The sequence below is a fragment of the Scyliorhinus canicula genome, chromosome 11 (genome assembly GCF_902713615.1).
Source record: "Scyliorhinus canicula chromosome 11, sScyCan1.1, whole genome shotgun sequence".
Classification (NCBI taxonomy): Eukaryota; Metazoa; Chordata; class Chondrichthyes; order Carcharhiniformes; family Scyliorhinidae; genus Scyliorhinus; species Scyliorhinus canicula.
The window spans coordinates 41,137,803-41,159,698 of NC_052156.1; the positions used below are offsets into that span (position 1 = coordinate 41,137,803).

The window sequence follows — 21,896 nt, forward strand, 5'->3', positions numbered from 1 at the left end:
CTGGACCACCGTATCTACTTGGCCTGCTACCTTCATAGATCTATGAAATAGGAGCAAAAGTAGGCCATTTGGCCCCTCGAGGCTGCTCTACCATTCAATAAGATCATGGCTGATCTGTTTGTGTTTCGGGTTCCACGTTTCCATCTACGTACAATATTTGATTTCCTTGCCTAACAAGAATCTATCTACCTCAAAAATATTCAGTGATCCCAGGGCAGCACGGTGGCGCAATAGTTAGCACTGCTGCCTCACAGCGCCGAGGTCCCAGGTTTGATCCCAGCTCTGGGTCACTGTCCATGTGGAGTTTGCACATTCTCCCCGTGTTTGCGTAGGTTTTTCCCTACAAGCCAAAGATGTGCAGGTTAGGTGGATTGACCATGCTAAATTGCCCCTTAATTGGAAAAAATGAATTGGGTACTCTAAATTTATATTTAAAAAAATATTCAGAGATCCCACCTCTGCCACCTTCTGAGGTAGCGAGTTCCAAAGTCGCACAACCATCTGAGAGAAAGCAATTCTCCTAATTTCTGTCCAAAGAGCAAGCCCTAATTTTAAAACAGTGCCCCCTAGTTCTGGACTCGCCCAGAAGAGGAAACGTCCTTTCCACGTCCACCATTCGGGATCATATGTACTTCAATGAAGTCACCCCATATTCTTCTAAACTCTAGTGGAAACAAGCCCAGTCTGTCCAAACTATCCTCATAAGCCAACCCGCTCATTCCAGGTATCAATCCAGTAAATCTCCAATGAACCGCCTCCAATGCATTTACATCCTTCCTTAAATAAGGAGACCATCACTGCACATATTCGAGATGCGGTCTCACCAATGCCCTGTATAACTGAAGCATACCGTCCTTCCTTGAAAAAAAGCAAGATAAAACGGATGCTGGAAATCTGAAATAAAACAGAAAATGCTGCGAAAATGCATTAGGACCAGCAGCACCTGTGGGGAGAGAAACAAAATTAATGTTTTGAGTTTGTATGACATTTCAGAGTTTATGTCTCATTCACAACATAACTTTCCTACCTGTCTTTGTCATCTGCAAACTTGGTTACCGTGTCTTTACTCCCCTCATCTAAATCATTGATGCAAATTGTAAAAAGTTGAGGCCTCTAAAAATAATCATCTTTTAAAAAAATTAATGTCACAAGTAGGCTTACAGTAACACTGCAATGAAGTTCCTGTGAAAGCCGCTAGTCGCCATATTCCAGCGCCTGTTCGGGTACACAGAGGGAGAATTCAGAATGTCCAATTCACCTAACCAGCATGTCTTTTCGGGACTTGTGGGTGGAAACCGGAGCACCCGGAGGAAACCCATGCAGACACGGGGAGAACGTGCAGACTCCACACAGGCAAGCCTGGAATCAAACCTGGGACACTGGTGCTGTGAAGCAACAGTGCTAACCACTGTGCTACCGTGCAGACCACTGTGGGACTCCACTCCTCGCATCCAATTAATCAAAGATCTATTTTTGCATACTCTGTTTTCTGCCAGCCTGCCGGTCTTCTATCCAGGCTAATATGTTGCCCTACACCACGAGCTTTTATTTTCCATAATAATCTTTGATGTGGCATGTATCAAATGTTTTCTGAAAATCCACGTACAATATATCTGTGCATGTACAAAGGTTCGGCACAACATTGTGGACCGAAGGGCCTGTTCTGTGCTGTATTTTTCTATGTTCTATATCTACATGTTCCCATCTTACTCCTTCAAAGAACGCTAAGAAATTAGTTCAATTTGATTTCCCTTTCTTTTAAAAAAAAAATGTTGAGTACCCAATTCATTTTTTTAAATCAAGAGGCAATTTAGCGTGGCCAATCCACCTAACCTGCACATCTTTGGATTGTGGGGGCGAAACCCACGCATACACGGGGAGAATGTGCAAACTCCACACGGCCAGTGACCCAGAGCCGGGATCAAACCTGGGACCTCGGCGCCGTTAGGCAGCAGAACCATCCCACTGCGCCACAGTGCTGCCTTGATTTTCCTTTCATAAAACCGTGTGGACTCTTCCCGATTACCTTGAGTTTTTCTAAGTCCCCAGCTACGACCTCTTTAATGATCAATTCTAACATCTTTTCCACAACAGACGTCAAGTTAACTCACCTCTTGTTTCCTGTTTTCTATCTCCCTCCCTTGAATAGAGGGATTATGTTTGCTACTTTCCTGTCAGATGGAACCTTTCCAGAATCTAGCAGGTTTTCTAAAATTAACAACGATACGTCTGCTACTTCATTAGGTTCCTCTTTTAAGACCTTAGGATGAAGTCCATCAGGACCCGGAGACTTGATAGCCTGCAGCTCCATAGTTTGCTCAGTTCCGTTTCCCTTCTGATTGCAATTTTACCAAGTTTGCTTCTCCCCTCCATCTCCCGATTTGCAGCTATTACTGGAATGTGTCTTCTATCCTCAGTAGTGAGGCAGAAGCAAAATATTTGTTCATTTCATCTGCCAATTCTTTATCTACTATTAACTCCCCAATCTCATTCTCTAAAGGACTAACATTCACTTTACCTACTTTTTTCCTGTTTAAATATCTGTAGAAACTCTTGCTATCCATTTTTGCATTTCTAACTAGCTTCCAGTCATACTTTAAATTTATTTCTCTTGATGAACCCGTTAGTCATTCTCTGTTGTTCGTTATATTCTGACCTGCCACTCTGTGCAGTTTATTGCTTTTTCCTTAAGTTTAATGTTTTCCCTAACTTCTTTAGCTAATCATGGACAATGGACCTCCCATTTAAAATGTTTTTTATAGTACAAATATACTTATAGAACAGTACAGCACAGAACAGACCCTTCGGCCCTCGATGTTGTGCCGAGTAATGATCACCCTACTCAAACCCACGTATCCACCCTATACCCTTAACCCAACAACCCCAACCCCCCCCAACCTTACTTTTTAGGACACTACGGGCAATTTAGCATGCCAATCCACCTAACCCGCACATCTTTGGACTGTGGGAGGAAACCGGAGCACCCGGAGGAAACCCACGCACACACGGGGAGGACGTGCAGACTCCGCACAGACAGTGACCTAGCTGGGAACCGAACCTGGGACCCTGGAGCTGTGAAGCATTTATGCTAACCACCATGCTAACGTGCTACCCTTAAATGTCTGGCACTGCTTCTCTATTGATCTATCCCCATACCTAGTATTCCAGTTCACTTCAGCTACCTCGGCTTTCATGCCCACATAGTTGCCCTTATTTAAGTTTAAAATGCAAGTCTTAGGTCCACTCTTCTCCCTTTCAAACTGGATATAAAATTCAATCATATTGTGATCGCTGCTACCTATGAATTATTTTATTCTGAGATCATGAATTAATCCTGCCACATTACACAATACAAAGTCTGTTGCTCTAAGAAACAATCTCAAAAGTATTTTGAACTCCTCATCCAGGCTACTATTGCCTGTCTGATTTTACCAGTTTATGTAGATGTTTATTGCTGTTCCTTTATCACAAACACACAATAGTTCTTCTTGTATACTTTGTCCTACATTGTGCTCACTGTTGGGGGCATATAGACCACTCCACTAGTAACCTCTATCCGCTATTATTTCTCATCTCCAACCAAACCGATTCTACATCCTGATCTCTTGAACCAAAGTTATCTATAATGATTGTACCAATGCCATCTTTGATTAACAGGGCTGCCTCTCCACTTTTAAAAAGCTTCCTATTCTTCTTGAATGTCATATACTCCTCTATATTCAGGACCCAATCCATGTCTCCAAGTAACCAAGTCTCCGTAATGGCTATCGAATCATCAGTTGGTTTGCTTTATGATTGTTCTGTGCTTTCAGATACAGAGCCTTTAGTTTTGTCTTTGTTATCTTTGTAACATTTAGTCCTGATTCTTTGTGCATTCTTGGGTTTCTTTCTCTCAGTTCCTCCTTGCCATTCTCCGAACCTTGGGTGGGATTCTCCCAACGGGAGACTAAGTGCCGATGCCGGAGTGAAAACTGGAGTGTTTCACTCCGGCGTCGGAGGTCGCTCCTTGCCCCCTATTCTCCCACCCCCGGGCGGCTAGGAGCGGCGCCGCGTCATTTACGTGCGCCGGGTCTGGGCGCCGCGTAAATGACGTCAGCCACGCATGCGCAGTTTGCCGTCCTCCCCACGGGCTCCCCGCAAGAAATGTCGAAGTGATCTTGCGGGGCGGCGGAGGAATGGAGTGCATCTTTCAGAGAGGCCGGCCCGCCGATCGGTGAGCACCGATCGCAGGCCAGACCCCTTTTGAGCGCCCCCCCCCCCCCCCGGTGCTCGATCTCTCCCCCCCCCCCCCCCCCCCCCCCCCCCCCACCACACAGGCCGCACCCGCAGCGTTCCCGCCGGCAGCGACCATGTGTGGTCGGCGCCGGCATGAACACGTCGTATTGGGCAGGCCGCTTGGCTCATCCGGGCCGGAGAATCGCCACTCGCCCGTTACAAATGGCGAGTGGCGGAAGATCTGGTGGCGGTGATGCGGAGCTAAGCCGCACGTTCGGCAGCTCCCGCTTTTTTCGGACTTTCGGGCTCTTTTAAGGAGCTCAAAGCTGAGATTTTGGAGCCGTTTAAGGCCTCGCTGGACAAGCTGGTGGCGACTCAGACGGCCCAGGCCGTGGAGATTCGGGAGCTGCAGCAAAAGGCTTCGGACAACGAGGATGAGCTTTTGGGCCTGGCAGTGAAAGTGGAGTCGCACGAGGCGCTGCACAAGAAATGGCTGGCGAGGATGGAGGAGATGGAGAACCGCTCCTGCCGGAAGAATCTCTGGATTTTGGGCCTCTCGGAGGGGCTGGAAGGCTCGGATTTGGGGGCCTATGTGGTCCTAATGTTGGACTCGCTGATGGCTGCGGGGTCGTTTCGTGGTCCCCTGGAGCTGGAGGGTGCCCATCGAGTGCTGCAGCGGAAACCGAGGCCGAACGAGCCGTCCAGGATGGTACTGGTCCGTTTTCACCGCTTGGTCAACCGGGAGTGCGTGTTGAGATGGGCGAAGAAGGAGAGGAGCAGCAGGTGGGAGAACACGGACGTTAGGATTTATCAGGACTGGAGCGGGGAGGTGGCAAAGAGAAGGGTTGGCTTCAATTGAGCGAAGGGAGTGCTTCATGGGGGGGGGGAAGAGGAGAGGGGGGGGGAAGAGGAGAGGGGGGGGAAGAGGAGGGGGGGGAAGAGGCGGGGGGGGGAAAGAGGGGGGGGGGAAGAGGGGGGGGAAGGGGGGGGAAGAAGGGGGGGGGGAAGAGGAGGGGAGGGGGGGGAAGAAGAGGGGAGGGAGAGGGGGGGGAAAGAGGAGGGGAGGGAAGGGGGGGAGAGGGGAGGGGGGGAGGAAGAGGAGGGGGGGGAGAGGGGGGGAAGAGGGGGAGGGGGGGGAAGGGGAGAGGGGGAGGGGGGAAGGGGAGGGGGGGAAGAGGAGGGGGGGGAAGGGGAGAGGGGGAGGGGGGGAAGAGGAGGGGGGGAAGGGGAGGGGGGAAGAGGGGGAGGAAGAGGAGGGGGGGGAAAGGGGGGGGAGAGGGGGGGGGGAAAGAGGAGGGGGGGAGGGGGGGAAGAGGGGAGGGGGAGGGGGGGGAGGAAGAGGAGGGGGGGGAAGGGGGGGGGAGGGGGGGGGGAAGAGGGGAGGGGGAGGGGGGGAGGAAGAGGAGGGGGGGGGAGGGGGGGGGAAGAGGGGAGGGGGAGGGGGGGGAGGAAGAGGAGGGGGGGGAGGGGGGGGAGGGGGGGGAAGAGGGGAGGGGGAGGGGGGGGGAGGAAGAGGAGGGGGGGAAAGGGGGGGGAAGAGGGGAGGGGGAGGGGGGGGGAGGAAGGAGAGGGGGGGGAGGGGGGGGAAGAGGGGAGGGGGAGGGGGGGAGGAAGAGGAGGGGGGGAGGGGGGGGGGAGAGGGGAGGGGGAGGGGGGGAGGAAGAGGAGGGGGGGGGAAGAGGGGAGGGGGAGGGGGGGAGGAAGAGGAGGGGGGAGGGGGGGGGGAAGAGGGGAGGGGGGGAGAGGGGGGGGAAGAGGGGGAGGGGGAGGGGGGGAAGGGGGGGGGAAGAGGAGGGAGAGGGGGAGGGGGGGAAGGGGAGAGGGGGGGAAGAGGAGGGGGGGAAGGGGAGGGGGGGAAGAAGGGGAGGGGGGAAGAGGAGGAGGGGGGGAAGAGGAGGGGGGAAGAGGGGGAGGAGAGAGGGGAGGGGGGGCTCTGCCCCCAACGATGTCCAGGACAATTATCTCTTTCTCCTGAAGCGGGACAAGGACCCCCTTCAGTGTGGGTCTTACAGGCCGATCCCGCTCCTTAATGTAGATGTCAAGTTGTTGGCAAAGGTGCTGTCCAGGAGGGTGGAGGATGTGGTCCCGACGGTGATTCATGAGGATCAAACGGGGTTTGTAAAGGGGAGACAACTGAATGCCAACGTGCGGAGGCTCCTTAATGTCATGATGATGGCGCCGGCGGCTGGGGAGTCAGAAATAGTGGCGTCCATGGATGCGGAGAAAGCTTTTGATAGGGTGGAGTGGAGTTACCTGTGGGAGGTGTTGCGGAGGGTTGGGTTTGGTGAGGGGTTCATCAGCTGGGTCAGATTGCTGTACAGCTCCCCTGTGGCGAGTGTGGTGACGAATGGGAGGAGGTCGGCGGACTTTCGGCTTTCCAGGGGGACGAGGCAGGGGTGCCCCTTGTCTCCCCTTGTCTCCCCTGCTCTTCGCGTTAGCGATTGAGCCCCTGGCCATGGCGCTGAGGGACTCGAAGAGTTAGAGGGGGATTGTGCGGGGGGGGGGGGTAGGAGCACCGGTTGTCGCTGTACGCAGATGATCTGCTGTTGCATGTCGCGGATCCGGCTGAGGGGATGCCAGAGGTGCTGAAGATACTTGAGGAGTTTGGGGACTTTTCGGGATATAAGCTCAATGTGGGGAAAAGAGAGCTGTTTGTCCTGCACCCGGGGGAATCAGGAGAGGGAGATAGGTGAACTCCTGTTGAAGAGGGCTGAGTGGAGCTTTTGGTATCTTGGGGTCCAGGTGGCTAGGACCTGGGGGGCAATGCATAGGCTTAACTTTTTGAGGCTGGTGGGGCAGATGGAGGAGGCGTTTAGGAGGTGGGACGCACTACCGCTTTCGTTGGCGGGCAGGGTCCAGTCGATTAAGATGACGGTGCTCCCGAGGTTTTTGTTTCTTTTCCAGTGCCTCCACATATTGATTCCAAAGGCTTTTTTCAGAAGGGTGAATAAGTCGATTCTGGGGTTCGTGTGGGCGCGGAAGGCCCCGAGAGTAAGGAGGGTATTTTTGGAGCAAAGAAGGGAGGTAGGTGGCCTTGCGCTGCCCAACCTGTGTGGATATTATTGGGCGGTCAATGTGGTGATGATTCGCAGGTGGGTGACGGAAGGGGAGGGTGACGCATGGCAGAGATTGGAGGTGGCGTCCTGTGTGGGTACGAGTCTGGAGGTTTTGGTGACGGCCCCAACTTCCACTCCCCCCGGCAAAGTACTCTACGAGTCCAGTGGTGGTTGCGTCCCTTAAAATCTGGGGACAGTGGAGGCGGCATAGGGGGGAAGTGAAGGCCTCAGTTTGGGCCCCGATACGGGGCAATCACCATTTTGCGCCGGGGAGAACGGGTGGGGGATTTGGGAGTTGGCACAGGGCAGGCATCAGACAGTTTGGGGACCTCTTCCTGGATGGGAAGTTCGCGACTCTGGAGGAGCTGGTGGGGAAGTGGAACCTCCCCCCTGGGAACGCTTTTAGGTATATGCAAGTCAGGGCATTTGTTAAGAGGCAGGTGGCGGAGTTTCTGCAGCTGCCGCCAAGAGGGGTGCAGGACAGGGCGCTTTCGGGGACGTGGGTCGTGAAGGAAAGATATTGGCTATTTACCAGCTGATGCAGGAGGAGGAGGAGGCCTCAGTAGAAGAGCTCAAAGCGAAGTGGGAGGAAGAGCTAGGGGAAGAGATTGAAGATGGAACGTGGTTGGACGCCCTGGAGAGGGTGAATTCCTCCTCCTCTTGCGCACGGCTCAGCCTAATTCAGCTGAAGGTGCTGCATAGGGCTCACATGACGGGCAAGGATGAGCCGGTTCTTCGGAGGGGAAGACAGGTGCGGGAGGTGTTCGGAAGGCCCGGCGAACCACACCCATATGTTCTGGGCTTGTCCGGCCTTGGAGAGGTTTTGGAAGGGGGTGGCGGGTCCTTCTTGGAAGTGGTCGGGTCTAGGGTCACGCCGGGCTGGGGGCTCGCGATATTTGGGGTAGCTTCGGAGCCGGGAGTGCAGCAGGTGAGAGAGGCCGGCATTCTGGCCTTTGCGTCTCTAGTAGCCCGGCGCAGGATTCTGTTACAGTGGAGGGATACGCGGCCCCCGAGTTCGGAGGCCTGGATCAACGACATGGCTGGGTTCATCAAGTTAGAGAGGATGACGTTTGCACTGAGGGGGTCGGTACAGGAGTTCTTTCGGCGGTGGCAGCCCTTTTTCGACTTCCTGGCGAAGGGGTAGAGAGTGGTAGGTCTCAGCAGCAACTTTGGGGGGCTGGATTTGGGGATGGTTAAGGGGTTTGTTTTTGCGGCGGTGGGTTTGCTATGTTGTTACTTTCTTGTATTGCTGTTGGTTTTTTGTTATTATTTATTTTGGGGGGCTGAGTTCTTTTCTTGTGTTGGTGTGGAAACACGCCTTGTTTGTTTTAAATTGTGGGGAGAAAATTTGTTATTGAAAAACTTGAATACAAATTATTTAAAAAAAAAACAAATGGCGAGTGGCGATTCTCCGAGCTGCCAGCCGTAAATCTCGGCGCGCTGGTTTGGGGGGTGGGGGTGGGAGAATCGCGTGCGGGTGCCAGGGCGGCGTGGCGGGACTCGCCCGGCGCCCCCGCGATTCTCCCACCCGGCGTTTGGGGGGGGGGGGGGGGGGAGAGGAGAATTGCGCCCCTCATTTCGCATTTTGCTATTTTCCCCTCTTGCCTTGATTCTACTCTTTGATATACGACATCTTTCCACATTTGACCCCTTGGCCCCCACTATTTAGTTTAAAACACTCTCTACTTCCCTAGTTACATGTTATGCGATTTGTAAGAACACTTGGTCCCAGCATGGTTTGGGTGTAGCCCATCCCAACGTTATAGCCCCACATTTCCTCAGTACTGGTGCCAGGAGGGCAGCACGGTGGTGCAGTGGTTAGTACTGCTGTCTCACGACGCCGAGGTCCCAGGTTTGATCCCGGCTCAGTCACTGTCCGTGTGGAGTTTGCATATTCTCCCTGTGTTTGTGTGGGTTTCACCCCCACAACCCAAAGATGTGCAGCTTAGGTGGAGTGGCCGCGCTAAATTGCCCCTTAATTGGAAAAAATGAATTCGGTAGTCTAAATATATATTTTTTAAAGTACTGGTGCCAGTGCCCCATGAACTATACCCTCTTCTCGCACATGACGTTTCCGTCTCTCTAATTTTATGTATCCTATGCCAATTTGCATGTGGCTCAGGTAATAATCCTGAGATTGTAATCTTTAAGGTTCTGCTTTTCACTTTAATCCTTATCTCCTCATAATCCCTACATAGAACCTCTTTCCTAGTTCTACCTATATCGTTGGTGCCTACCTGGACGTGGACCATGACAACTGGATCCTCTCCCTCTCACTGCAAGTTCCTCTTCAGCCCAGAACTGAAGACCCAAACCCTGCCACTGGGCAGGCAGCACTGCCATCTGAATCCTGAAGAATCTCACTGCCATACCCCTTTGCCCTCTGAAACTGAGCTAATTTTAGATCTAACTTTCCCTTCAATGCCATGAATTTTAATTTATTGATCAGTATGTCCTCTGGGACTCCGTCAAAAGCCTTGCTAAAATCCATGTACACATCAACTGCACCCAGATCAACTTTCCTTGTTACTTCCTCAAAAATGTTCGTTAGACTTGACCTTCCCGTAACAAATCCACATTGGCAGTCCTTAGTTAAACCCTGTCTCCCTATTTATTGATTTATATCCTTTCTCAATTTATAACTTGCCCATCACCAAGGTTAGACTGACTGGCCTGTAATTACTCAACCTATCCCTTCCTTTTTAAATAACGGTACAACATTAGCAGTCCTCTGGCACTCTGTATAGCCAGAGAGGATTGCAAAATGTTGCTCAGAACTTTCTTCTCGTAGTAACATGGGATACATTTAATCTGAATCTGGTGATTTCCCCCACTTTTAAGGATGCTAAGCATCTTAGTATGTCACCCTCGCTAAGTTTATCAAATACAGTATTTTACAGTCCTCCTTAACTACATTGTGTGCTTTGTACCTCTCTCTTGTGAAATTTTATTGATGACTCTTTCCACCATTTTAGAGAGTATGGAGGAAAACATAAAGGGTACTAATTGGTTTGGTTAGATTTATCCTGGTTTCTGTCCATCTTCTTGGGTGGTTAGGTATCCATGCCACAGCTATACTTATAGGTCTTAGCTTGGGGTGCAGTTCAGGTGCAGAGGCCTTCAACATTATATTTTGGAGATTGTCAAAGGTCATGTTTTTTGCGGTGTCTGAGGCACTCGGCTGCATTCTAGTGTTATGTTTAGTGAACCAAATTGGCTGGATACTAGTACCTACGATTGTGGGTTATTTTGTTTATTCTTTCCCTCTTGGTGTTTAGTAGTTGGGTGAGGAGGTACCTCAGTCTAAGTTATGCATAACAATGCATCCGGCACAGCCTAGTTCTATAATCCAAATTGAGCCAGTGTTAGTTACTAGGCTCAATGGTAATCAAGCAGTGAGGGCTGTGCAGGGTCATTGGTTTATAGGTTTGATGTATATAGCTCTGAGGCTGTTAGTCCACAGAACCTCATGGGTGGGCAATTTGTGCTTCTAGATCTGTTCTTAGTTTGTCCCACTTAACATGTGTCGTGGAAATCATAATAAAGACAAATTCCTCGAGGTTCGATTTAAGGAAATTTATTAACACAAATGCATTTGTGGAGAGAGAACTGCACCAGCTGCAAAAAGCTCTCTGACTTATGAGTCGAAAATCATTACATTTATAGTGTGAAATAAACAACTTTGAAGAGATAAAGTTTGGGAACATACGCAAGAGGAAATATGAATGTTTTTGCCCTTGGTTTAAAAACAATTCGAGTACGCATTTTGTTGTCCTTCGGAAGAACAATTTATCATAATAAGGCCAGTACAACATAGTTTACATTACCTGACCTACTTAATTTGGCTAAAAGCAGTGTTAAAATGTAGTCAATATTCCCAGCATGCTTCTAAATTGGTAACTCATTGACTTCCCTTCCACAACATGGCAGAGGAGAATGTATTCACTGTGAAGATGAGACTTTGTCTTGAAAAGGGCTGTGCCCTGTTTGCTACTATCCATGGACAGTCATGGCTGCAACAGGAGGTAAGTTGAGTACAAAATTAAGCAGTTAGTTCTTTATTGTTTTCCATGTCAGTTGATGCAGGCTGCAGCTTCTAAGTTTGTTCTTCAAGAATGGGCCAGCTTGATCAGTGGTAATTCGTTTTGTTATATCCCCATTCCACAGTACATTCTGCCCTAACTTCCTCAGAGTTTCAGCAAAGTAATGTTTAAGGTGAAAAATACTGATTGTTGGTTCAGAGCGGTAAGTACAGGGCGATGAAGAGTTTCTTTGGTCTTATTTGACCTTGATCCAAGCTTTCATCGGCTCTAGAGTCATGGTTGAGTATTCCCAGGACAACTCTTGCCTGTCTGTTTACCCCTGTGCCCTCATCTATTAGTGTAGTGCGTTTTTTCTACTGATACTCTGGGATCATAATGCAAAAGCCTAGGATGTGGATGGAATGATATGATTCTGTGAATATAACTATGTCAGACTGTTACTCATCTAGTCTGTGGGGCAATTCCACAAACGTGAACACCAGTACCAATATTAGTGGGAAATACTTTGTAGGGTTGTCTGAAATGAGAGTACATACGACTTGTCCTGATAAAATGCCTGAATGAATATGATATGCCTCACAGCAACTTAGATGGCATCAGCTTAAAGGTTATCACTTTGTTTGGCAGTTATTTGTTGTTGTTTAGCTGTTGACAACTACTTTAACATTTGCTGTAAAACTACCCCCCTTCATCCACACCATTTCACACATAGAATCGGTTTCCATTTGGATTGCCCTGCATTTCTTCTAATTGGAAGAGGACAAACAGCATAGATGTTGAGAACCCAACCAGAATTATCCGAACAGGGGATATACAGATTAAACTGTAAATGCTTGGCTTTAGTCAAAGGTCCTGTGCCTGCAGAAAACTTGCTACGTGTGACAAAACAGTAGCCGGTGCTACAACGGGAAGTATAGCCCACCCCCATCCCATGTAGCGCACACCATCAGTGGCATCCCAGGCTGCCAATAGTTCACCAATCAACTACCGTATATATAAATGTTTTAACAAGAAACTGTTTAAAACAAGAAAGAAAGATTTGCATTTATATTGTTTTATACATTCAATTAAGAATAACATTGAGTGGGACCTCCTCATGTGCAAGGATGAGCCTGAGACAGTTTAAGGTGGTGCATATGGCTCGGGCAAGAATGAGTGGGTTATTTCAGGGGGTAGCAGATGAGTGTGAGAGGTGTGGGCGGGGGCCAGCGAATCACATGCACATGTTTTGGCGTTGCAAAAAAATTGGGAAGATTCTGGGCGGGAGTGTTCGTAGTCTTAGCCAGGAAAGTGGTGGAGGAGGTGGTTCCGGACCACTTTGTGGCAATATTTGGGGTCTCAGAGAAGCCGGAGCTCATGGAGAGGAGGAAGGCTGATGTCTTGGCCTTCGCCTCTGTTTGCATGACGGTGAATTTTGCTGGAGTGGTGGTTGGCATCGTCACTGGGGGTAGCGGCTTGGTTGGGTGACCTGTACGACTTCCTGCGATTAGGGAAGATCAAGTATGAGTTAAGAGGCTCTTCAGAGGGGTTTGTGGAAAGGTGGGGGATGTTTGTGGCCGTGTTTGAGGGGCTGTTCTTCGCGGGGGAGGGGTGGGGTGAAAAATCTGTACAGACTGTGTAGTTGATTGTAGGGAAGCATGTTTCCCGGGTGTTTGTTCGCTGTAACCTGTTTTGATACATGTTTGTAATAAAATACATTTAAGAAAAAGAATAACATTGAGTGATAAGTAAAATGAAGTTCTAATCTAAGAGCATCCTGTTCCCGCCAAATAAATCAGATTAAAATGAGGCTTGGATACTGATCAGAATGAGAAATCCTGGGTTAATATATTTCTCTTGGCCCAAAGATACCAACAAAACGGTGACCTGACCAAGTCAATTATCTAGAGTGAGAATTGAACTTTAGATCCTGTGTTCTGTATAGCTTTAGATGACATTTTCCACTGTCACAAAACCATCAGATGAACATCAGTGGGTATGGTGAAAATATGAAAACAGTATGCAGAAGGGCCATTTTCAGAACCACTCATTTACAACATGTGAGAAAAGAGGAATACAAATTTTGAAGAGTCAGGTTCGGTTTATGGTTATGATAATCCAGCCCTTTAGTAATGTCCTGTATGATTATTAAATGGTTTGACACATTCTGACACTTGTTTTAATGTTTCAACACTTGATGAAAAAATATAACTGATTTTTCTTTCTCTTATTCCAGAGCTGTTATTCTGCAAGCAGACAGTAAAAAAGAATGTGAAGAGGTAAGCTTTGAGGGTAGTCTTTCACAGTATTTGCATTTATTTCATGATGTAACTGTTTTAGTATGACCTTGGAATAGCATATGTTTGTATATATACTGTAATACAACATATATTTTTTATTAAGTGTTGATTGCTCATTTGTAATCATTATGCTAATATTAGCAAAATTAAAAATACTAAGATACTATATACATTATAAAGCAAAGCAACCGTTACTATCCTCCCAAGGGAAGAAATGGATGAAGTAACAATGAAATAATGAACAAAAAGTTAGAAAATTGCCCGATTATGTTATCAGACACATTTAATGTTATAGTGCTGTGCGACACACAGGGGAAGTGGTAGCATATTGGTATTGTCACTGGGCTAGTAAACCAGAGACCCAGGTTCAAATCCCACCACTGCAGACGATAAAATTTGAATCCAATAAAAACCTGGAATTAAAAGTCTAACGATGACCATGAAACCATTGTTGATTATCGGAAAAACCCATCTGGTTCACTAATGTCCTTTATGGAAGGAAATCTGTCGTCCTTACCTGGTCTGGCCTACACGTGACTCCAGACCCACAGCAATGTGGTTGAATCATAACTGGCCCCTTAAGGGCAATAAGGAATATTCATAGAAATTCATAGAATTTACAATGCAGAAGGAGGCCATTCGGCCCATCGAATCTGCACCGGCCCTTTGGAAAGAGCACCCTACCTAAGCCTACACCCCCACCCTATCCCCGTAACCCAGCAATCCCACCCAATCTTTTTGGACACTAAGGGCAATTTAGCATGGCCAATTCACCTAACCTACGATCTTTGGACTGTGGGAGGGAACCGGAGCACCCGGAGGAAACCCACACAGACACAGGGAGATTGTGCAGACAGCACAGACGTGACCCAAGCCGGGAATCGAACCTGGGACCCTGGAGCTGTGAAGCAAATGTGCTAACCACTGCTACTGCACTGGGCAATAAATGCTGGCCTAGCCTGTGACACCCACATCCCATGAATGAATTTAAAAAAAAGTTAATAACATACAAAATATAAACCGTATTCCAGACAAAAGTCCCACTTTGTTAGGAATATAGGAAACACCAAAGGCTGAAACTGTCCACTTTGATGTTTGGACAAGTTAATTTGGAAATTGTTCAACTGAATAACCTGATACTTTGTGTACTGAAAAAGAGATTTATCTTGCCACCCAAGCAATATATTGCGCAAAGCCTAATATTGCATTGTTCTTAGAAAACATTCTATGCAGCATACAGTAAACATCGCTGCAGAGATCAGTTGCCCATGTCAAAACATCCGTGTGTTCTGATAGCAAAGCCACGACTTAGAGCTCAATTGAATTTTTATTATCTAAAACTCTAATCTTGTGTCATTGCCATTCACTTGATATATGCCTAAACAATTGATTATTGGTAAAGATTTTGTGAATTGTCAGTCTTTCCTGTGCCATATGTTGATTCCACTGCTTTGTTAGTAAACAGTACATAGAGATGCTTACTTTAGTAGTAATTTCATGATCTAAATATAATAGAAAGTGTTTTTTTAAAAGTCTGGTCTTATTAATGAAAACATCCATGTTCTATGATGTGAAGAGAATATACTGTGCTTGTTACTTTCTAGATCATACATATTATATTTCTTGATTTTTTTTTTTGCAGTGGATTACAACAATCAATAACATTTCCAAACGTATCTATCTTAGCGAAAACCCAGAAGTAAGATTGCATGTTATTATGACTGATAGTGTCCTATTTGCAACAATTAAATTAAAGAATCAGTAAGTGCCAGTAGGCTTTTGGGTCAAAGCATGCCTTAAGCTGTAAAATGTCATAAGGCCACAGGATCTCTTTTCCAATTATTTATGTGAAATCATTTTGTTGATTCAAATCTGTAATTTGGTTACAGGCATTCCATAACGTGGAAACATGAATTTATTGAGCATAGGTTCTTCTTTGGGAAACTTATATTTTAACAAATGCTTTGCTGTATAAAATTCAAAGGACCCAAGTGCCTAATCCTTAGAATTAAATTGAGATGAGCTAAGGAAGGATGTGCTGGCCTTGGAAAGGGTCAAGAGGGGGTTCACAAAAACCTGGAATGAAGAGCTTGTCGTATGAAGAACGGTTGAGGACTCTGGGTCTGTACTCGTTGGAGTTTAGAAGGATGAGGGGGGCTCTTACTGAAACTTACAGGATACTGCGAGGCCTGGATAGAGTGGATATGGAGAGGACGTTTCCACTTGTAGGAAAATCTAGAAGCAGAGGACACAATCTTAGACGAAAGGGACTATCCTTTAAAACAGAGATGAGGAGGAATTTCTTCAGTCAGAGGGTGGTGAATTTGTGGAACACATTGCCTCAGAGGGCTGTGGAGGCCAAATCACTGAGTGTCTTTAAGACAGAGATAGACAGGTTCTTGATTAATAAGGGGATCAGGCGGAGAAGGCAGGGGAATGGGGATGAGAAAAATATCAACCATGATTGAATGGCGGAGCAGACTCGATGGGCCGAGTGGTCTAATTCTGCTCCGGTGTCTTATGGCAGTTTAAAAAAAAAAAAGAAACATAAGTGTAAGAAAAGTAGGAGAGGTAATAGAATATTACCATTTATTGTGAGGGGAATTGAACACTATGGCGAATTGAATACAAAAGTAGGGAGGTTATGCTGCAGTTGAGACCACATGTAGAGTATCATGTACAGTATTGGTCATCTTATTTCAGGAAGGATGTAAATGTGTTGGAAGCAGTTCAGAGAAAGTTTACCAGGTTAGTACCTAGTCTCGGCAGGTTCCCTGATGAGGAAAGGTTTGACAGGCTAGGCGTATCCGCTCGAGTTTAGAAGAGTAAGAGGTGACTTGATCGAAATATGCAAGATCCTGAGGAATTTTGACAGGGCAAATGTGGATACGATGAATCTAGAGCTGGGGGGGGTGTGGGGTGTGTCACTGTTTAAAATTAAAGGGTCGTCCATTTATAACTTGAGACGAGGTGAAATCTTTTCCCTGAGGATTGTGAGTCTTTGGAACTCTGGGCGCGATTCTCCTCTCCCGCGCGGCATCGGGAAGGCCGTCGTGAACTCGGCTGAGATTCACGACAGCGTCGGAGGCCGCTCCTCGCACCCTATCCCCCCCCCCCCCCCCCACGGGGCTAGGAGCGGCGTTGTGAGAAACTCTGCCGCCGGGCCTTGACGCTTGCGTCAAAGCGGTGAACCGAGAATGATGCGACGGCGGCGCCTAAGTGACATCAGCCGCGCATGCGCAGGTTGGCTGGCTCCAACCCGCACATGCGCGGTTGCCGTCTTCCCCTCCGCTGCCCCGCAAGACATGGCGGAGGGGAAAGAGTGCGTCTCTTGGAGACGCCGGCCCGACGATCGGTGGGCACTGATCGCGGGCCAGTCCCCTCCGGAGCACGGCCGTGGTGCTCGATCCCCTCTCCGCCCCCCCACAGGCCCCAAACTTACCTTTCGCGCTATGTTCACGCTGGCAGCGACCAGGTGTGGTTGCCGCCGGCGTGAACAGGGCGGGAACGTCAGGCCGCTCGGCCCATCCAGGCCGGATTGGGGGGGTGGGAGAATCACGGGGGTTGTCAGGGTGGCGTGTCGTGATTCGCCCGGCCCTCACGTGATTCTCCCACCTGGCGTGGGGAGCGGAGAATCCCGCCCTCTGTTCCTGAAAAGATGGTGGAAGCAGAATCTTTAATCTTAGAATATTTTTAAGGAAGAGCTGGATAGATTATTGGTAAGCAAGAGGGTGAGAGGTTATTGATGGTAGATGGGATGCAGGTTTGAGGTTACTATCAGATCAACCATGATCTTAATAAATGGTGGAGCAGGATCGAGAGATCTGAATGGCCGACTGCTGCATGTTCATATAAAACTGTATTATGGGACACCCTTGTATAATGACAGAAACACTTGCATTTTTATATCCTGTTGTGCTGCAAACAATCAAAACTGAACAGATTACACAGTGATGGTTTATAACACACTGTAGCAGACAGAGCAAGCTCTGCATTATATCCAGTTTACATTGTAGATGATTTGGGGAATTGTTACTAAATATGAAAATATTTCATTTCTGTGCACTAATAAAGCCACAGTGAGCATAAAAATGATTATAAAAACAAAAATCCAAACAATTGTTAGATTATTCAGCATTAACTGTTTGAATGATCTTTTCCCATGCAAATACCATATAAACCTTTACATGTCTATCCAAACAGGTATATTATTATTGCAGGTAGACTCTTAATAGAGAATTGTAGGAAAACCGAGCTTTGCTAAACGTAAAATGCCAAAAGTATTAAGGAAACTGAACGGTTTGATATGGATGCTGTGCAGTACTATGCATTTGACTGAATTGCCTCAATCATTTTGTAGGATAAAGGAATAGGGCAGCACAGTAGCACAGTGGTTAGCAATGTTGCTTCACAGCTCCAGGTTCCCAGGTTCGATTCCCAGCTTGGGTCACTGTTTGTGCGGAGTCGGCATATTCTCCCTGTGTCTTCGTGGGTTTCCTCCCGGTGCTCTGAAGTCCCGAAAGACGTGCTTGAATAGGATATTCTGAATTCTTCCTCTGTATACCCGAACAGGCGGTGGAATGTGGCGGCTAGGGGCTTAACTTCATTGCAGTGTCAATGTACGCCTCCTTGTGACAATAATAAAGATTATTATTATATATCACTGTTCCACAAAAATGCTAAATCTTTAGCCTTTTGGGACAAATAACCTTTGACTGAAAAATGCAAATGAAGAGTTCACTTGTTCAGTGAGCTCCTAAATAACCCTAGGCTCTGACTATGTAATAAAATATTTCCGAAATCAGTGGAATAATTAGCAAGTAACATAGTTATAGCCCTATAGATCGGATAATTTGCAATGTGCATGGAAACAAATTGCATCAAACCAAAGCCACAGCAGTCATTTTTGTGATCTATTAAGCACAAATGGCTGAAAGCAAGTTCTGAAGTATTCTCTTCAAGCATTGTTTTAAACTTCATCGTTTCTGTAACCTGGGGTTTGTAGTTGGCTGTATTATGTGAAATTTACCTTTGTCACTGAAGACTTTATTGGCAGGCAGCAGTTATTTTGTGGCCTACTAGTATTGTTTACCATTGCCTACTGGTGAGTTGGCAGTTATGGAAACCCGCAGCATTCAAAGATAAAACAATAAGCTATTCTTTGTTCTTATTACAGGAATTGGCTGCTCGTGTAAACCAGTCTGCTCTGGAGGCTGTTACACCCTCCCCTTCATTTCAACAAAGGCATGAAATTACAAGGCCTACAATGTAAGCAGAAATTAAACCTCTTCAGAATCCAACTCCAGAATGAAAACATTGTGTATAAAACACACAAAAACAGAAAATGCTGGAAATACTGAGCAGGTCAGGCAGGATCTGTGGTGAGAGAAATAGAGTTGACATTTTGGGTCCATTGCCCTGCACTAGAATTCCAGAACTATTATCGCCGTATTCTATTGGGGGAAAATAATCACATGCCGGTCTGTTCATTGTTCTGAAGTAATGCTTTAATTGATATAAATAAACCTATTGGGCCTGGATTTAATGTATAAATGGCAGTGAAACTGTTGGCGTTCACCATCATTGTTCTAAAACTGACTTGAATCCGCATTGGACTCTAAGTTTCACCTATTTTATTGTGTCTTGGGTATCTTTTAAACATTGTGAATGTAACACCATGTATATTGATTTCAAACGACCTGGAGAAATTTTTTTTTTTTTATTGTACTTGATTTCATCACACAGCCACAACAGACCTCACCCCTCTCGGACAAACAGTGCCAGCTCCCTTGGATCACAATCTCCTGCTCTCTCTGCAGTGTCACTAGATTCAATAGTTGCCCCAGATACACCCATTCAGTTTGACATAATTTCTTCTGTCAGCGAGGACTTGTCTAACCAAGCAAAAACTACAGGACAAGGTACCAGGTAAGGAACATTGCAAGGCTTTCTCAGTTGAGTGAACCGTTTCAGATCAGTAGTAAGAGGGTAAATCTGCTGATTAGTCTGAAGGCTTTCTATTTCATTTGGAAGATTATGATTCGTTTCGGATGTTTCGAGTACATAATTGGATTAAGAACATATTGAAATAATCATACTGACATATGGCACAAGAAAAGCTTTTCAGAGTCGATAATTTCTTTATTGAGAAATTCCACTCTCCTGTTAGGTTTGAAATGTTTCTCTTACTGTGAGTAGCTCAAACAAACAGATAACATGGATTCCGAGGTTTGATCCTCAATATGTGCTGAGTTAGGTAATCTTATTAAGGCAGTGATTGGAGCACAATTTACCAGAGCATCCCTGCACTGGAGAAAAGGGGAGGGGTGGGGGTGGAGAAATCAGAGGACTCCTGCTTCTCATTACTATCTAGAAATCTCAACTCAAGTGAACATGTGCATTTTTGGACAAATAGCAAGGCCTTTTGCAGTGAAACAGCCCACAGCTACTGCTTGAGCTCACAAATGAAGTTGTGGGCATGTCCCAGAGTGGTGTCCATCGAAATATGCCTCCAGGGAATGAAGGAAAGCAAACTTTACAGAGGAAGAAAACTGGTTCCTTTAAACGTAATTGGGCATTTTGCCATTTGTAATTCTTCCATTAGACGGACAAATCCATTTGGAGAATCTGGGGAGCCAAAGACAGAGGAATCTGAAGGTACGTTCAGTGTTTCTGTGGCAAAAAAGGGAAAATAGTATGTAAAGTGTAGCATATAAGTTGTGAAATACAAAATATGAAAACGCACTAAAAACACTTGTTTAAAAAAAAAAGGAAAAATGATTAAGTGATTATTCCCTTATTGAGTATACAGCAATAAGTATTAGATACATTAGGTCATATTCATGACAATTGTCTCTCATCCGCCTAGGTCATTCCACAGATGCATAAAAATGGTTATTATTTGCTGTGTAAAGCTTAATTAGTTAATAGTCCTGAGAATTCTAATTTCCTTTGTTAGATCGGTAACATTTTCACAATCTAACATATAGTACTAACCATGTTACCCATTACACATCATAGAATAATGAGGATTAAGGAAAAATGGGAAGCATCTCGAAGGTTTGCTAATGTCACAGTTTTTCAATTCATATTTAGAACATATTTATTTAACAGCATTAGGGGGGTATTTTCTGCCTCATTTTTGTTGGGCGGGAATAGTGGAGGGGCCGGAGAATTGAGCCTGAGTCCCAAAACAGCTTTTCAGCCGGTGGCATTTCCTCACTTGATTGTTCTCGCCACATTCTCTCCCCCCCCCCCCCCCCCCGCCGCAAATTCCCATCCCCATCCATAGCATTTAATTACCAATGCAGATTAAGTATTAATGCCTGACAGTCCCGCCCAGGTTGGACTGTCCATTCACATCGGCTTGCCCTCATGCCGCCGCGAATCACGAAAGGCCTCTCACGACGTGCATCGGGCGAACTGAACCTGCAAGAGGCCCACAGGTATGGACAGCCTCAAGGGAGATTGGGTTAGTTGCCCGGGCAGTGCCAGGTGTGGGTGGGGGTATAGTCAGGGGTTCTGTGTCCATGGGAGTTGGGGAGGGGTGGTGGGGGGTGGAGTCCTATTTTCTGTTTTTACTTTTTGTTTTAGATCGGGACGCCCTTTTAAAAACTCAACCTCGATTTTCCAAGAGCCTAAGTTACTGGCGAGGTGGGCTCAATCAGCCAGCATAATGTCGTGGGAACCCCCCTCCCCAGTGTCTAAAAATACAGTGGGATAGGTCAGGGGGGTTGTAAGATTCCGGCCTTAGTCTGGGCGGCACTGTCCGTAGTCATTTTTGTGATGGGTTTGATTGTGATGACAGTATTTAAGCTATTGCCTTTTACGGTTAGAATACTGTACTGTCTTGTCATAAGAATAAAGCATACGGTAAATTAAAATGTTACTCGTACAACTGACTGAAGTTTCTCCGAGATGGGGTAGTTCAAGCTCTAATACATTTGTCTTAGAATACAGCTGCTGACCAAACTTTATACTGCTCGCTGATCCTATTCACTTTTATTTTTACCCTTTATGACTCCATGCATGTATAAAGTGAACCAACTGAAACAGATTGATGTTTTTTTATTCTGTATCTGGTGCAGAATCTATTCTTCATCAGTTGTTTATTGTGAGATTCCTTGGTTCAATGGAAGTAAAAGCAAATGAAAACTCTGATGTTATTTGCGAGACAATGCGTCAGATCCTTGCTGCCCGTGCTATACATAACATCTTCCGGATGACTGAGTCACATTTACTCGTGACTGGTGACTGTTTGAAGTAAGTTTATTTTTTTTGTTGGTTCGCAGAACTGTTCTCTG

At 46.7% G+C, this 21,896-nt stretch overlaps 1 protein-coding gene across 4 annotated transcripts in view; it reads left to right on the forward strand.

Moving 5' to 3' along the window:
- The window catches only part of appl1 (adaptor protein, phosphotyrosine interaction, PH domain and leucine zipper containing 1), a 96,407-nt gene that overhangs the window by 49,507 nt on the left and 25,004 nt on the right, over positions 1 to 21,896 (forward strand). For all 4 annotated transcript variants that reach the window (XM_038812823.1, XM_038812825.1, XM_038812824.1 and 1 more), the window contains 6 exons: positions 13,530 to 13,572; positions 15,236 to 15,292; positions 18,770 to 18,861; positions 19,339 to 19,521; positions 20,198 to 20,250; positions 21,681 to 21,855. In XM_038812823.1, coding sequence (XP_038668751.1) covers positions 13,530 to 13,572; positions 15,236 to 15,292; positions 18,770 to 18,861; positions 19,339 to 19,521; positions 20,198 to 20,250; positions 21,681 to 21,855 — 603 coding nt within the window. The remainder of the gene's footprint in view (positions 1 to 13,529; positions 13,573 to 15,235; positions 15,293 to 18,769; positions 18,862 to 19,338; positions 19,522 to 20,197; positions 20,251 to 21,680; positions 21,856 to 21,896) is intronic.